At 42.2% G+C, this 17,626-nt stretch overlaps 1 protein-coding gene across 3 annotated transcripts in view; it reads right to left on the bottom strand.

The window, feature by feature from the left end:
- FNIP1 (folliculin interacting protein 1) overlaps nt 1-17,626 on the bottom strand; it is a 97,787-nt gene that overhangs the window by 35,732 nt on the left and 44,429 nt on the right. For all 3 annotated transcript variants that reach the window (XM_024213335.1, XM_024213336.2, XM_029913404.1), the window contains exons 2-3: nt 16,941-17,067; nt 5,563-5,706 (exon numbers count right to left, since the gene is read on the bottom strand). In XM_024213335.1, coding sequence (XP_024069103.1) covers nt 5,563-5,706; nt 16,941-17,067 — 271 coding nt within the window. The remainder of the gene's footprint in view (nt 1-5,562; nt 5,707-16,940; nt 17,068-17,626) is intronic.

Raw genomic sequence — 17,626 nt, 5'->3', positions numbered from 1 at the left:
ACTTATGAAAATAGGGCTAAATTTGTAACAAATAATTTGACTAGCTCTGATTTGCTGCATTCCATCTCCTTTTAATTTTTATTTGGCAACTTCTGCCTTAAAATACCACAGTTCAGAATTTCACACATATTTAACACCTGGTTAAGAAAGATTTAAATCACTTGGCACCAGCTGAATGTGTCACTATAAAGGAGAATGTACACTTTCATGATTAAGCAGCAGGCAATGGCATTCACTAACATTAATCTAAACAGTAGAGTGTTCATCTGGGTTAAGTTCAGCCCCATCAGGAAGGAAGATGAGAGGAGGGGTTGTGTACTGTTCTAAATTAGTATGTGTGTGTGTCTTTTACAGAAATTATTTCCTCAATTACTTTTAGTAAATATAATTTCACATCACATACAAATCTCAACACTTCACTAATATCAGATAGGCCTACACCATAGTAATACTAGATATAATGTCTGTCAATGCATGGGGAAAAACTTAGACTGAATTATAGAATATAATAAAGAAACTATGGACTATCATATGGAGAAAGTGCAATAGCAACACAGTATACAAGTACTTATTGAAAAACATGTGGGTTTGGAAAATCTTTTTTAGCCGAAGATTAAGACTGAACATGCAAAGAAGTTCTTGCAGTGTGGTATGAATAGGGATGCTCACTTACCTTCTTTGCATATTAGACAAATCAGGGAATGTTAATTCTTGTTTCCCAAATAATCCAAATATAAAAGCGAAGGCTCACAGAGTTTGTTCGATTGCTTCCTTAGGGCCTGATCCATCGTTCATTGAAGTTCATATGAGGTCTTTCCATTGACTTCAAGAGTCTTTGGATCAGGTTCACAATGTACAGTAGAACCTCAGAGTTATAAAAACCAGAGTTACAAACTGACCAGTCAACCACACACCTCATTTGGAACCGGAAGTTCAGAGTTACGAACATTTCAGAGTTATGAACAACCTCCATTCCCGAGGTGTTCGTTAACTCTGAGGTTCTACTGTATATGTAATGTTTAGGAGTTTGAGCAATTGTTTTTTTCTAGATTCCAGCAGAGGGCAGTTCAGAGGACAAATATGGTGCCCTCTGAATGGCACATATTGAGGAAATAAGATTTTAAAATGAAGTAGGAATTCTAAAAGGGGAACTGAAAGGGTTTTTCTATAAATTAAAATATTTGTAAATATTCCAAAATAAGAAGTATCTGGGTGTTTAAAAGTCCAATTAATTGTGAGTATCTGAAAATAATAATTAATTGCGGTTTTCAAAACACATTCTTTTTAATCCATTGATCCAAACAGAATCCTGGCCATAATCCAGCTCTGCGGGCGTAATACCATGTGTATAAAGACACAGACATCAGGTCATGGGTCCCAAACCAAAAAGCATCCCTACAGAAGTCAACGAGACTTAAACAAATGCCTGGAGTTAAGAATGAGCTTCAGTGCTTTCCTGAATGAGGGCCTTAGAGCCTAAACTTTTCTTTTATGTGATCATCAGAGTGTGAAGAGCTATGTGTTTACTGCTGATCGTTCTATGGAGATCATGGATTTTGGACAGGCTGGACCAATGGCTTCTTGACAAGTTAAGGGTTGACTCAATCATCTGTGCATAATATTTTGCATTTGACACACTTCTGTCTATTGTTATTGTGCTGATTGCCTCCTTCAGTACAAGGAAAGAGCACATGACGCCATGAGTAATCATGCATTTCCTGTTACTTGACTGGTGAGAGTTTGCCATAAGCGATACTGATTGAGCACAAAGGAGGAATGACACGTAGCATCATATGCTAGATAAAGCATTGCACACATCAAGCAAAAATCTTCAGACTAAAATTAAAAAGTTACCCAGGCCAATCAACTGAAGATGTTCTTGCAGCTGATAGAAACTCATGCCACTCTTTCCTCTCATCTATGTGCTCTCTTTCCAATCATACTCATAAGTAAGCAGGGTCACTTTTTGTACTCATGTTCTTTTTTGCCAGCAGTTCCTCTGGCTCCCCCGCTAGCTGTGCCTGACCCTGACTAAATTAAATGCCACAAGGACTCCCGAAGCTCAAACACTTCAGAGCTGCTGCACTTGGGCACTAGGCAAAACAACAACAAGCCACATCCTTTGACTTTGTCAACTCCAGATGGCGGAGCAAAGAATTTAGAACAACATTTGCAAATGTGGGTGCCTAAAATTAGATACTTAAGTGCGCTGATATTCACAGGGTACTAAGCATGCACAGCTCCTATAGAAATCTATGGGAGCTGGGTTTGCGCACCCTCTGGGAAAAGTTAGACTAATTATTTAGGTGACTAAATCTGGGTTTAGGTAACAACCAAGTTTGGCCTAAATCTAAACGACTTTCCCAATGTCACAGAGTGAGCTAATGGCAGAATCAGAAATAGAATCCAGGCCTCCAGATCATCACCAGAAATAATGAATATGTAAAGAAGGCCACTGAATTCTTCTCCTTACCCTACCCATCAAAATAAGAACAAGGAGATACTATGAAACTCAAAGACAACTCATTTAAAACATAACACTTTCCGCTACTTAGCTCTTTGAATCTTCAAAGCAGTTTGCAAAAAGGATCCATTACTAAGGTCATAATATTTTAACAGAATACCTAACTTCTGCAACTCACTATCACTCCAGGAGCCCAAAGAAGATGGGGCATAAATAAAAATAGCAACTACCGCTATAAAAATGAGGATATAATTACAAGGACTATTAATCTTCATGTGTCACGACAAAAACTGATCACTACCAGGATCATGGCTAAATTCCCATCCTCATCTCCCATGGTATCATATTGCCTAATTGGCCAGGTGCATTGTAGGTAATCTAGGAAAGATTAGATTTTAATCAGTAAATATCACCCAAGAGCCTAAAAAAAGTGAGCGTGGCTCTAGAAAAATACTTTTGTACATGTAACACTGAATAATGATCATTACAAACTATTAGGCACAATTATGATGATTTTTATCTATGGATATAAATTGCAGGAGTGCTTATGTTTTGAATATAAAGCATTTGTTTGTTTTTAATTTTCTGCCAGTGCGAAAATTTAAGTCAATAAAAACTGGGGGGGGGGGGGGGGGGGGGGGAGGAGGAAATACCCAGACACAAATTTATTATCAAAAATCATGAAAAGTGAAAATCTACTCATTTCAAACCTAATTACAGGGGGTTTGTCTTTCCCCTGCAAGATCGGGAAGAGGCACTGCCAAAGACAAAGATCCTGATGAGATGCCCTGATTTGGTTTGGCCTTCAGATGTGCCTAATGAGGATGACTCTACCTTGCATTACCACAGATGCCTACATTTATTGTGAGAACCTTGCTGCTGTTCAACCACCTGGGCCTCCAAGTTCTAGAAAATAGAGGTCACTAAAGACCAAAGTGAAGTGCGATCAGCCAAGAAAAGGGGTTAAAAATTAAAAACTCGTATGAGTAATAACTGAAGAGCGTATGGCAAAAGGGCACGACTCTAGGGAATGACGACTTGGAAACAAACCAATTCCCTTGCTCAAATTTCTGAGCTCACATAAAAACAGATCATAAATAAATTGCAAGTGTTTGTTATTACACATTAGCATATTAGAGTCAGTAATATTTGCATGATTTGGAAATCACATTTCTGACTGGTAAATTTGTAGCATTTTAAATTTCTACTTACTGCACATATTGCACAAAAGAACCTTCTACACATATAAACAGAATTGCAACACAGTTGTAAAACCCGGGTCTCATGATCAAACAAACCTTCAGCCTGGATGAGAAAAAAAAATACTAGGGCAAGATCCTGCAAACACTACCAGGTACAGTACATTCTACTGTGGGAAGTCATCTACAAGTATTAGCAATATCAGACCTTATTTAGAAGCATCTGACTGTATTCTAGTGACATTTGTGAGTGCTTTAGATGGGACACAATCAGAATACCACACAGCAGCCTGGGACAAAGCACCATATTTCATCTTCTAAATCACCTACATCATAGTCACATATATTTAAATAAAACTATTATAAAACGTGCTATTAGCATTATGTTATTGGGACTTCCACTTTGCAACTGCAAAAGTTGCACATACTACATTATATATACATATATATCACACCTTTATTCTCCAATGCTAATCAGTGTTTGTACAGAGCCTGCCCAATTGAGAAGAGAAATAAGTAGCTGTAGGTCTAGACCAGGGGTAGGCAACCTCTGCATGCGTGCCAAAGGCGGCACACAAGCTGATTTTCAGTGGCACTCACACTGCCCGGGTCCTGGCCACCGGTCGGGGGGACTCTGCATTTTAATTTAATTTTAAATGAAGCTTCTTAGACATTTTAAAAACTTTATTTACTTTACATACAACAGTTTAGTTATATAAAGAGACCTTCTAAAAACGTTAACATGTATTACTGGCATGCGAAACCTTAAATTAGAGTGAATAAATGAAGACTCGGCACACCACTTCTGAAAGGTTGCTGACCCCTGGTCTAGACATTGGGGAGCATAATGTTCTCTTGGTTACATAGGACACTGTGGGGGTTATGTTGTGCCAGAGGAAGCACACCAAGAGAAATGGAACAGCTCTTCCTCTCAAAACCACACAAAATACCCTTCCAAGAAGGGCGAAAGGGCAAATAGGACTTCAGTCACCCTATTGAAGCTATGGAGAAGAGCTGTATGGGAAAGAAAAGACAAAGGGAATACATTTCTGGTCAAATATAGCAACAGCTAATGTGATGATGGATAAAATCAATGCAGAAAATTTGTTCATTTATATCACTGGTGGGTTGAGACATCAGTAGTACTGTACCTCAAAATAAGTTGTGTAAGGGGCAACTTCCCTCAAACATGCAATTAATTCATTACAAAGAGTATAAAGGCTCAGTTCTATTTTAGGATGGCTTAGTATAAAATGCTTGTGATCCATGGAAGCTGAGATGACAGAAATATATCCGTGTCAGATGACTCTGGCTACTCTTGTAACCAAAACCTCCACACTTTTGTAAAATTTAACTCAAGTTATATAGCACTGTTACATAGCCTTCATCTACAGATTTACAGCTGTATGTTGCCACATTACCTTTTTTTTAAAGTTTCCCCTGACATAGAACATTTGACTTTAAATATATTTGTAATTCAGAATATTTAAAAATATCATGAAGCCTAGGGTCTGTCACTAGAGAAGGGCCCATACAGGTCCAAATACTCAAAGGAACAAAATGTCCCAGCCTACCATTATGGGTCCAGTCCCAAGTCTCATTTCACAGATGGGGCTTATTGTCCAGGTCCTGTTCAGATATGGCCCAAAAGGGCAGAACTCTCACACTCTGGAGATACTTCTGCCATTCAAGGCAGTGCTCTTGAGAGAACAGTTTACCATGTTTTAGTGCCCTGGAACCCAAAACCCTAGTCTTGATTCACTATCGAACTGCGACCTTAGTCTAAACCTTGAAGAAAAACTCCTGCCTCAGGCCGTCTCTAATTTTAAGCATTTTAAAACATTTGATACATCTGTTGCAAAATTTGACAAGATTGAAATAATATAAAAGAATTCTCACCTGGTATTTTGGGCATTGTTCTTTCGTATCGGAAGACGAGGAGGATGAATTGATGGAACTGTCCAATGAAGAGGAACTGTCTCCTCCAGGCTTCAGTTGGCAACATTTCCCAAAGACTCTCACCTGAGCATCACTACAGAGTTTCTGAAACACAGATCACATGCCTGTCATTAGATTTCACATCCCTACAATCATTGTTTAATGGCACTAGAACGATCTGGTCTTGTATTCCCAGTTTAGGAAGCATATTTAGTGGCAAAAAGGTTATATGCCAAGGCAAACACTAAGCAGAATGAGGATTTATTTCTCCTCCAGACTGGCTACAGGGAAGGAGGCTGGGCTGCTTTACTTAGAAAACTGAACTGGGAGCTAATACAACACTCCTTGTTCATTTTCTTAAGAAACTGCAGGCAGTGAAGCTGTTTTGAAGTTTTACAGAGAATAATTACTGGGCACAGGAGCAGGAGATTGGGTGGCAGAGAAAGGGGTGAATGCAGGGAGAGGAACAATATATTCCAACTGCCTTCTCCCCACCTTACGTACATACTAGTAAGTGTTTATATAGTCTTGTGGTTGGCATAGCACTTCATAGATGTAGATGACAATTTTAAAAATTCGGCTTTTGAGCCCTAACAGTTGTGAAGAAAAGCCTGAAAATGCAACCCAAGTGTAAGCAGAGTCTGCAAAGGGCCAGAAACAATAGCTCTGAGAGGTGTGAATTGCCCCAGGCATCTCAATGGGATGGGCGTCCTGCCAACACCACCTCAACAGGGGGCTCTGTGCATGTGTCAGCTGGCAGAAGGAAAAAAGTGCAGGGAGGCCCAGCCCATTCATCCAAGCAGATACATGCCAGCTGCCAGGATAAGTACTAGGTCCCAGGGCCGCCCAGAGGGGGGGGCAAGTGGGGCAATTTGCCTGAGGCCCCAGGCCCCACAGGGGCCCTGCGAGCCCTGGCCTGGCGGCGGTCCAGGTCTTCAGCGGCATTTCGGCAGCGGCGGGTCCTTCAGTGCTTCCGAAGACACGGAGCGACTGAAGGGCCCCGCGCCGCCGAAATGCTGCCGAAGACCTGGACCGCCGCCGGGTGAGTACAAGCGCCGCAGCTCCCCCGCTTTGCCCCAGGCCCCCTGAATCCTCTGGGCGGCCCTGCTAGGTCCCTGCCACTCCTACTCCCACCATTGGCCCTGTGCAGGGAGAAGATGGTCCCCTGCTGCTCCTGGGGGAGGTGAGGTGAAGCAGAGGGAGAAAGGAGCACCATGTCTCTGCCCCTCCCTCCCTGGGCGGGGTAGAGGCCAGTGCAAGTGGCATGTGGGGCTCCATGTGTCATGGTGTATGTAGGCCACCAGCTTGCTATAATCTGGCCCCAAGTGTAGACAGGGCTCATGCGCTCACTAACATTTTTTCATCAAGTTGCCCACACTAGTGTTTGCACTATAGCTACCACAAGTGAAGCTACTCCAGTGGGAAAGGTTAAGGAAAAACGTATAGACAAACTAGTGAGTCTGTGGCAGCGCTGGGAATGGAAACCCATTCTCCTGACCCCTAGGCTTGTGCTTTAGTCACTGGCACAAGTTCCCTCTCGGAGGAACCACCTCCCATTATGACACACTAATCCTTATGGGAAGCACACTGAAGTCATGCAGTGTGTAGATTTGCTAGTGGCTCATATTTTTGGCTTACGCCTAGTACACAATGCCTGGAACATGTGAACGATAATCATATGACTTTAGTAGGAACTCGTGAACTAGAATTGCATTTTATCTCTGACAAATAACAATGTCCTGGACTAGGCTAGGCATCATGTGATAAAAAACCACATTGAATCCACAGGGTTACAGCAGCTTGTGCAGGCAAACCACATTTCAGCTTTACATTTTCCATCAGATGTTGCAAGTTCCCATAAGAAGATGTGATAATAACTTGGCTTACTTCAGGTTAGAAATATATTAAATGCATTTATGTAAAGGGAAAAACTTCTGTGCATTAAATGACAGTCTAAAAAGTGAACATTTTGCAAAACCTAATCATTTCTCTTCACTAGCACTTGAATATTTTCAGCATAGTAGCTTTTCCCAGATCCGCTGATGAGATCCGTCTTGAAATTATAGTTTGCTAATTTAAATACTAGAGGGGAACAGACATTTGATCTTTGCAGTGGAACGCAAAATGAACTAAGGAACCTGTGAAGTAAAAGAGGTCAAATGTTCAAGATCTTTTAGATACCATCTGTCAGCAGCTTACAAGTAGCAAATCATCTGTAAAACGCAGAACACTGACAAATTTTGGAACATGCAATTTTAGAATCCAGCATGTGCTTAAGTATAACCCATTGGACTATGAGATCAAGTATCGGTAATGCGCCTCCTCTCTGTAGTTACGGAATTTGAATGTCAATGAAATATTAGATGCTACAAATTGCTAGATATTATGCAACAAGGGAATAGGCCCACTTGTGTTCCAGTATAATATTCCAAGCATTTTCAAGTCAGATTTCCCAAAATAAAGAGGTAATTACAGAATTCAATAAGCTGCACAAGCAAAAGTTTCAAACCTATTCTCTTTTTTCCCAAATGTACATAGTGCAGCAAATCGAGTCTCTAGATAAAATACTGCTAGCAAATCTCTGCCATGCACAAAGTTGCCAGAAAGGGGAGCTGGGAAAGGGGATCTTTGCATCCCTTGGCCAGAGTTCTTATGCACAAATTGCTGACAAGACTCAGCTGCAGATAGATATGCACTAAAGACCCACTACGAAGCAGCTCTCACCCCAGTGGCCTTGCTTCTGGACTTCTACCACGTACATCTGCAGCAGGCTCTTTCCTAAATCCTCTTCCCAAACCTGCCCCAGCAATGCCTGATCCTGCTAAACCCCTTGATGGTTTTACAATGGACTGTCACTGGCTCCATAAACTCTTCATTGTATGGGCAGGGCACAAGCAGCACTTTTACTTCTTCCACCACAAATTAAACAGAACAAGATTAAAATGAAAATAATGGAATCTTTAAAGTTATGGGAAGCCAGAATCAATGGGATGAACCCTTTGCAAACACTCATGGGAAAGTCAAAGTAAATGAGTGTGGGGGAAGGTTTCTTCTCCTGCCTGTATAGGTAAGGGACTCTGGTTTCGGAGCTATTGATCCCCATGTGGATAAAATGCCTCACCATGCCCCAAAGGAGAATTGCCGTAGAAGTGAGGTCTCCATTAACGGAGCTCAGACTGAGCTAACATTTCCAACATCTCAGAAGTAACAGTCTCCATTAACGGAGCTCAGACTGGACTACACAGAAGAGCTAGCATTTCCAACACCTCAGAAGTAACAGAGCTGCTGGGAGAGGGGAGCGTAACCAAACTCAGGCTGGCCCTGGAGCAAGCTGCATCCTGACTGACTAGAGAGGCCTGAAATAAAACAGAGAGAAAGTCTGTGAAAGAAAACAGGGAGCAGGCTCTGGAAGGCTGTAGGACTCCAAAAGTCAGACTCTCAGCAACTGCAGGAAGGACGAGTTTCCTGAGGCAGGTGATGGAAGCACCAAAAATGAGAGTAGGGTCCCCATTTGAAGGGGACCTAGGGTATTGGACCAAAGCCAAGCAGTGTGATGGGGTGGGTGCGCATAAGAGAGAGAGAAAATTTATCATGTGTTTTATTCTTTTGTCTGCCATAGTAGGTGCTCAGATTTCACTGCGATGGGGACAATATAAGAAACCAACTATCCAAAAAGAACACTAAGCTGCCATCGCTTGAGAACTGTCCATCCAATAGCCAGGCTACCTGAATCCTCAGAAACAAAGGGACCATCACGCTGATGAAAAATGAATCTAGAGAAATTAACTCTCATTGTTTATGAACATCAGCCTGAATTGTTGCTGATGTCCTGAACTGCGGCTATAAAAATCTGAGTGCATCCGCCTAGAATATTAGATTGTTGCACATTTTTTCAACTGCCAGGTGTTTTTTAAAGTGAAGGTAGCACTCCTGAAAGTTGTCAGCTTTGTTCCCAGTGTCGTCTAACTCCTGCAAGTGTTTACAAGACAAGCAGGAGCAGTGACCGGGAAAAACATCCCTCTGCTGGCCCATCAATATGCCTCCAGTTCCGACTGAAGGGAATACTGAGGGCTGAGACGGCAGGATTCAGTCTCTGTGCTGCAGAGATGCCAACTGTAACAGTAGTCTCTTGCTCCCCGAAAACTTGTCCATGAGGAAATAGTTTGAGACCATCATCTCAATTTCACAGGTCACCTCCAGGCAAATGGCTCCATATTCTGTTACTAATCCCTTAAGCAATGTAATGCCCAACACTTACCCTATGCTTAAGCATAATCAAATGTGTGGGTAATCCTGGCCTGTTGAAAATTATGTGCCTTTTTATGCTTTTTAACCAGTGTGGCAGTTGGAGTCAAAGATTCCAAATGAGGTGGTCACGGACTGCACTAGCATTTGGTTAAGTGTCACTGCACCAGCAACAGTGGCCTATGCAGCGCGGTGAAAATGAAACTCAGCAGCTCCCCAAACCCCCTTGCTCTTCCCAGCCTTGTGAGTAACTCTCTGACACATAATGCAACTCCATGCAGTATCTTTGGGGACCACTGAATTTAAATGTATGAATGGTTTAGGTATGAATGTGTTCTGCTCTATGTGAGAGGGTTACCACAGCTCCTCCAGGAACTAAAAACAGTGGCAGGCTGATTAAGGCACATCACTGAAACTGTAAACAACCCCAGAGAGGTTCCACCCCTGTGGTAGTTTGCATATATTTCTTCCAACTGGGTTTCTTAGAGACCAAGGGACAAAGAGAAAACTTGGGCTATATAAAGGCTAAGTATAAACAGACTTAGGGTCTTTCTTTAGATTCAGCAAACAGACAGGACCACTGATCCTAGGGGGACCCCAACCCTGGAGGGAGGGGTTGGAAGGGCATTGGTCTACCAGGACCCCATAACATTGATGGGCTGTTTCTGGTACATTAGTAAGCGTGTAGGAACCTTTATTGTTTTTATATGTTTCTTCTGTAATGCTTTTACCCTAAGAATATATGTATGCTGCTTAGAAAGAACAATGTGATTACGAGTAACTCCTGGCAATACACTGGTCATAGCCCTCGGAAAGAAAGCAAAGCACAGGCATTGGCCCTTAGGTAGACTAGCTTCCTGGGAATATCACAGTATATGGCACCAGTCAGAAGAGAGTGGCTTGTATCCCTACCCAGAAACGGGCCATGGCTGGAAGTCTGGTACCTGACTGGGCCTTCCTGGAGCGGACCACAGAGTGTGTGTGTTGGGGAAGGGGGGTGGATACAGGTGTAGTTACCCTGAAACTGTGACAAACTCCATTGTCCTCCATCATCCAAACTCCTAATGCTAGACTCTCGTTTACTCCTTCCCAAGTCCAATCCAGCTGTCGTCACATCTTGTTCCTTTGCAGCATCTCTAAGCTCCACCCTTTCCTCTCCAACACAACTGCTCAACAACTTGGTTCCCTTTTGCCTTGTCTACTGCAAACTCCTTTTCTCAGCCTCTGTCTTCATTCCTTCTGACTCTTCCTCCTTCTCCCATTCCCTCTGTTATCATTCTTTAACCTTCTTCACTACACACCTCCTTGCAGGTTTCCCCTTATGCTTAGAAAATTCTTCCACTTCTCATGTGCCAGTCAGCAACCATTTTCAGTCAAATCCCTTTTTGAGAATGCCCTTCACCCACTAATCTTTGAGCCATAAACCACCAAAGGACAACACAAAGCAAAAACGTAACTAACAAGACATAATGGCAAAACCAAAACACATGCACTCTGTTCTCTGGGGAAAGCACTGATGCAGGATTCCCCTCCTAGCGTTTACTTTGACCTCCTCCCTCGCCTCCATTTTGTGGCATCACTTCTGTGGTGTCCTTGTCAAATTTGACTGTAAGCTCCTTGGGGCAGGCACCTTGCATTGCTGGTTGTTTTTACATACCATACACTTTCATGATCCTATATAAATAATGAACAATAACAGCTGAGTACAGAACTGTGTGGTCCCTGCAAATGGCCAATGTAAATGCAGTGTCAAGGTTGGGAAGTCAAGCACTCAGCTCAAACATCAGAAAATACAGAGTGAAGGCTGAGAGCTCAGTACTGGCTCTGTCCTCTGGGGCCTATACCTTAAAATAGGGGTGAAAAATCTGTCTTTCCATTGCATATTTGCATCCAAATTCAAACCAGGTCGGATATTAGTTTTTCAAGGATTTCTAAGGAACATTCTTCCTGCTCGTGTGCACATACATTTTCATTGGGACCCAGTGAGGAAGCACATTTCTAACGAATCTCTGGGTTTGGGTTTTGCAGATAGAAGGAAACAGCAATAAGGGAAAGGACGCTAGGGGAGAAGGAGCAGGTTCAGATGTGACGCTACCAGGAGGCATTAAAGTGATAGACAGACATTATCCCCTAAAAATAAATTAATAAGGTGGCATTATGAACAAGCATCATAGTTGTATGAAGTGCAAACACTGAAATCTCTATGAAGGCAAGTAGATCAGATTTACAAAGCTGCCAGGGAGGAGTATTGTGACTGTTTCCAACACCTGACTGACTGACAACTAGGGCCCTACAAAATTCATGGTCCACTTGGGTCAATTTCACGGTCAGAGGATTTTAAAAAATTGTAAAATTTCATGATTTCAGCTATTTAAATGTGAAATTTCATGGTGGTGTAATTGTAGGGATCCTGACTCAAAAAGGAGTTGTGGGGGGAGGGTCACAAGGTTATTGTAGCGGGGTTGTGGTACTGCAACCCTCACTTCTGCGCTGCTGCTGGCAGTGGCACTTCCTTCAGAGCTGGGCAGCTGGAGCGCGGTGGCTGCTGGCAGGGAGCCCAGCTCTGAAGGCAGAGCCGCCGCCAGCAGCAGCGCAGAAGTAAGGATGGCATGATATGGTATTGCCACCCTTACTTCTGCGCTGCTGCCTGCACAGCTGGACCCTCAGTCAGCAGTCACCACAGTCTGGCCGCCCAGCTCTGAAGGCAGCAGCGCAGAAGTCAGGATGGCATGGTATGGTATTGCCACCCTTACTTCTGCGCTGCTGCTGGCAGGGTGCTGCCTTCAGAGCTGGCAGCCTCACCAACAGCCATCGCTCTCTGGCCACCCAGCTCTGAAGGCAGCGCAGAAGTAGGGGTCATGGTATTGCCACCATCTTAAAATAACCTTGCAACCCCCCTGCAACTTCCTTTTGGGTCATGGCCCCCAATTTGAGAAACGCTGGTCTCCTCCATGAAATCTGTTATCTGTATGGTATAGGGTAAAAGCACACAAGATCAGATTTCACGGTCTGTGACGCGTTTTTCATGGCCGTGAATTTGGTAGGGCCCTACTGATAACATGTGAATGATGTAGGTGTTATGTGTGGCTATTTGGTTAAGGCGTTGGTAATGTCTGCACTTTTCATCACACTCTGCCCTCATGTACTCTGTATGCAAATGATTCCTGTTCTGATACATCTTCTCATGATCTGATGTCACAATGCTGAAAAGGGCAGTCTCTTTCTCCTGAGATACTGGCAAAACCAAAGTGGAAGAAGCCTTGTCTAATTTTCTGCTGCTCGTAGGGAAAGAGAATAGTCATCAATTAATTCCAGCACAATATCTAAGAATTGTGTAAGGCCCCTGGATACAGAAGGCTGACTAATCAGTAGGGACATAAAGTTGGGAAAGAACCTGTTGTGCCTAGTACCAAAAAAGGCACAGGATACACAAAAGGAAGTCACTTTGCCCTGTCCTACAAACCAAGTGCCCAGGCATCACAGCTGTCTAACGTGGATCTCACATCTAAGTGACAATGCCTGGCACGCTGCTCGGCCAACATTCTCAGTTCCTGCAGCCTGCACAGTCCTTGACACGCGGCCCCTTCTCAGCCTTACCACAGAAGTTTAACCCTCTAGGGGTATGTCTACACAGCAAAAAAAACCTGCAGCAGCAAGTCTCAGAGCCCGGATCAACAGACTCGGGTTTGTGCTGCAGGAATAAAAATGACAGGGTAGACATTGGGCCTGTGCAAATCCATCTGGTACCGTAGAAGCTTAAATATTCAAGAGACTTGATTGTCTCAGACAAGTGGAGTCTCCCTCTTAATGGCTGTCAAATGCCTGTTGGTACCGAGATCAACAGGGTCACTGGGATTGGATCTTTCCACAGGCTGGAGCCCAGGTGCCAAGACTCTCCTCCTTTGCCAGGTTTCAGAGCCCAGGCTCCAGCCAGAGCCTGAAAGTCTACACGGCTCTTTTTAGCCCTGTAGCGTGAGCCCCACCAGTTCTAGTCAATTGATCTGGGCACTGAGACCCATGGCCACAGGCCCTTTCCTTTTTTTTTTTTTTTTCTTCTGTGTGGACGTACCCAATAAGACCCAGGAAAAGTAACAACTCTCCTTCAAACTGAACGATAGGCAGTTTTCACCATGGCCATCAACTGTACTATGATCCCAAAGTAATAAAACACAGAGTCACTCATTAGGGAGAGTGTCTATTTGTCCCTTTCTTTGTATTCCATTTGTTTCTTTCAACAGTCTTAATTTTCTCAATCCTGTAAAGCCAAGGAAGAACGATGGATTTTTGCATTGTGCGGTGAAAGCAGACGGTTATGCAGACCTCAGCCTGCAAAGTCAATGTCTGCAATTAGTTAATTCCTCATTCAAGTGCAAATTTTAACATACAACGTTTATATATTTCTTCCCCTCAAGTCATCTAGCATAGCAGCAATCATATGGTACCTCAGATAGAAGGTTATCACCCATTAGCCTTCACTGTCATTCTGTTGTGAGCATTCCAAAATCTCATTTATTTGGCTTTTTGGATTGTCAGAGGGCAAAGAGGCAAAAGAGAATTATTTAAGGATCTCATCAGACATTCTTTCTGATATATAAACATTTCCCACACACAAAAAACGTTATTAGGATGTCCAGTAATGTTAGATTAGACCCCACTAAAAGAGGATACTGCTGGTTTGCTGGACAATTTAAGACCATCAGAGTCAGCTTTTAAATTCTTCATCTAACCAAAATTTAAAGCCAAGCATCCATCCAACTGACTGATTTAAACCAAATTCTCCTGCCTGGAATATACGCCTCTCTGGAAAAGAAGCCAAGGTGTGCTCTACATTTCATAACCGTATCATCCCTTTATAGGGTTTAAACTGACTGAGCTACATTCACCCTTGGTTCATCAGATGTAATTCTGATATATGCAGAGGATTATGCATAGACAAAAGACAGCTGAGTATATCTTGGACTGCTGCAAGCACACTACTACTAAATCATCGTTGTGTTTAGTTGCATTACACTTTTCACACACAGCAGAAAATCAGAGATATACAATTTTTACACCGCTAGCTACATATTAAAAAGAGGCATTCTATGATAACATGCTGCTTTAAGGTGGGATTTTCAAAAATCACTCAACAATGGCTTAACTCAGTTTACTTGAATAGGAGCAGTTGGGCCAGTGCTGAGTGCTTTTGCAAATCTTCCCCCTTAGTGTATTTGCAAATGCACAGAGGTATTAATCATATTAGGAAATCCAGGGAAAAAGCAGAGGACATTGCCTTTAGAGAGGCAGTTAACAGATACTCTTTCACAGCGGAGAGCGCCCATCCCACACAAATGTCTTACTGCAAAAGGGCAAGAGTGCCTTGGAATGTGCTTAGAGCCAAGATCTAACTTTATATATGCAGGGAGTGTCCTTGTTAAAATCATAATAAATGGGAGAGAAAAATCAAACCAACACAATTCCTTGAAAATTTCCAATATGTACTAGTAACTATACAAGTCTGTACTGCACTAGCAACATGCTGAGTGAAGGATTGTTGTGCACATTTTTACCTGCAAAATGTGATAACTCTTGCAAAGATTTGCTGAAAGAAGGAAGATTCCATGAGATGGCCAGTATCGGAATCATTTCATTAAAGTGAGACTGAAAGTTGGGGAAAGTGGCAAGAAATGCATCATCATAAATTCCCTTTCAAATACCAAGAATGTGACCAACAATAAAATAAATGAAGTCACAAGTGGCTAGCACTGGGCATTCCAGATTTGCAGGCTGGGAACAATTTTTCCCCTGCATCCTTACCTCCTATTTCTTCCCTGTTAAGAAATGGCATAAAAAGTAGAGATTGTGGTGATGTGATTTCAGATGCTTGGCACCCTAGTGAAACAAGTCTATTTTTAACGGAACTCTGTCGCTACCAAGCTGTCATGCTGAACTATGTATTAGTAATGAAACCAATACTGATTGAAAATTGGCTGTGTAAGTATAGACACTTTTTAGATCTGCTTTGAGGACTCCAGTAAATCAACAGGAATAGGACAAGGGGGTCCCTATTACAGACTGCCACAAAGCTTTGCTTAATTAGCACAGCAATACCACAGGCAGATCCAATATATATTTTGTTGGTTATGTACTTTTGGACATTTAAATTGGTCTGTTTCGCAGTGGCACTTGCTACTGTTACTGCAATTAAGCTTGTGTTAAGTACCTAACACCTAAATTCCCAGGAAGAACAAGGAAATCCAGGTCTTGAACTGTGGATAAGTCATGAAAGTTCATGCCCAAAGCCACACAAATTACTTCCCAGAGTTAGAGTGAGGTATTTGGAGGAAGCCGGCAATCAGAACTGGGATGAGAAGCAGCAGGGTTTCAATAGGCGGGACCATCTTCAAACCTGAAGTGAAGACAGGGGTTTTGTGGTAATGTATTGTATTGTCCCACTTATAGAACTTAGCTGTATGTGAGATCCTAATGCAAAACTAACCATGACCACCAATTTGCACTCAGATAATGACTTCTATTTGAAGATCTTAATGGCTTTGCAGGCGTTTTACATTTTACAAAACAGAGAAAATGAGGTTCAGAGAGAATTCACACAGATAGTCTATGGTAATGCTGGCCTAGAACTCAGCTTTTCTGTGCCTACCCCCAAGAACATCCTCCTTCATCCTGCTATAGCAATTACACTGCAAATTCACAGATCAATAAACAGCAGTTCATTCCGCTGATGAAAGGAAAAACCAAAAAGATAAAGTTTTCAAGTGACTTTCCACCAAAGAGCTGGTACAATAGTTAGAAGAAGAAATTTTCCACTGCCTCTCCGTCACCATACATGGCATTGCTCAGGCCAAAGAAAGCAAGACATCTCTTTGAAAGAAAAGGTTAAAAAGTCCAAGAATAAAAAGACCACTGATGCAGGGAATCACTGAAGCTCAAATACTTTGCAACACAATATTTATTTTAAAATAGCATAATGTGGATCTTTATGTTTGAAATGTGAACATATATACAAGGCATTTTACGTATTAATCTTGTGCTACTTTTAAAAGATATACAATATACTGTAATCAAGTTTCAATTAAATGATTAGCAATGCTCACCGACACAGATACGTCCTCGGTTTTTCTTTTAGAGCTGGAGTCAAATAAGACAGTTCGCCCTCGTCTTTCACAGTCCTCATACACAATCAGTCGGATCTGACTTGGGTCAAACTCCGGCAAAGGCCAGCTTGAATGGAAAACAAAAAGGACAGAAGTGTCTAGTACCACGACGAGTTATTACATCATTCCTTTAACAATTGTTGTATGCCTGACTTTGTTAAAAAATAAAATCCAGTACATGAAATAGCAATTTATTAAATACGTTGAACCTATGACAAGCATCATGCCTATGTAGATAGAGGGCCAAATCACACACTGGTGTAAACTGGTTTAACTCAGCTGATATCAGTATTCATCATAGTATCAAGGGGTTCCCAATACTCTCAGATTTATTGTGAGTCTGGTGATTTTTAGTGTTTTTTCTTAAAGCCCCAGCTGCTGGAATCAAGAGATTGCATGAGAACCTTGGCTTTCATTAAAAAAAACAGTGGTAGTAATTTTTTATCCCTCATGGTTTCAGAGAAAAGTTTGAAAACGTGAAGTGAGTGCACCCTAAAGCTTCAGTAATCCAAAGGCAAATAAAGAGAGACCAACATTTTTTTCCAATCTCATGATTTTTAAGCCAAACCTCATGATTTTTAATGCTTGGGGTTGGCAAAGCTGAGTATCCATCAGCATTTAACTGC

This window comes from Terrapene carolina, unplaced genomic scaffold (genome assembly GCF_002925995.2).
Source record: "Terrapene carolina triunguis isolate 2854851 unplaced genomic scaffold, T_m_triunguis-2.0 Scaffold629, whole genome shotgun sequence".
Classification (NCBI taxonomy): Eukaryota; Metazoa; Chordata; order Testudines; family Emydidae; genus Terrapene; species Terrapene triunguis.
This window is presented reverse-complemented; position numbering and strand designations above follow the sequence as displayed.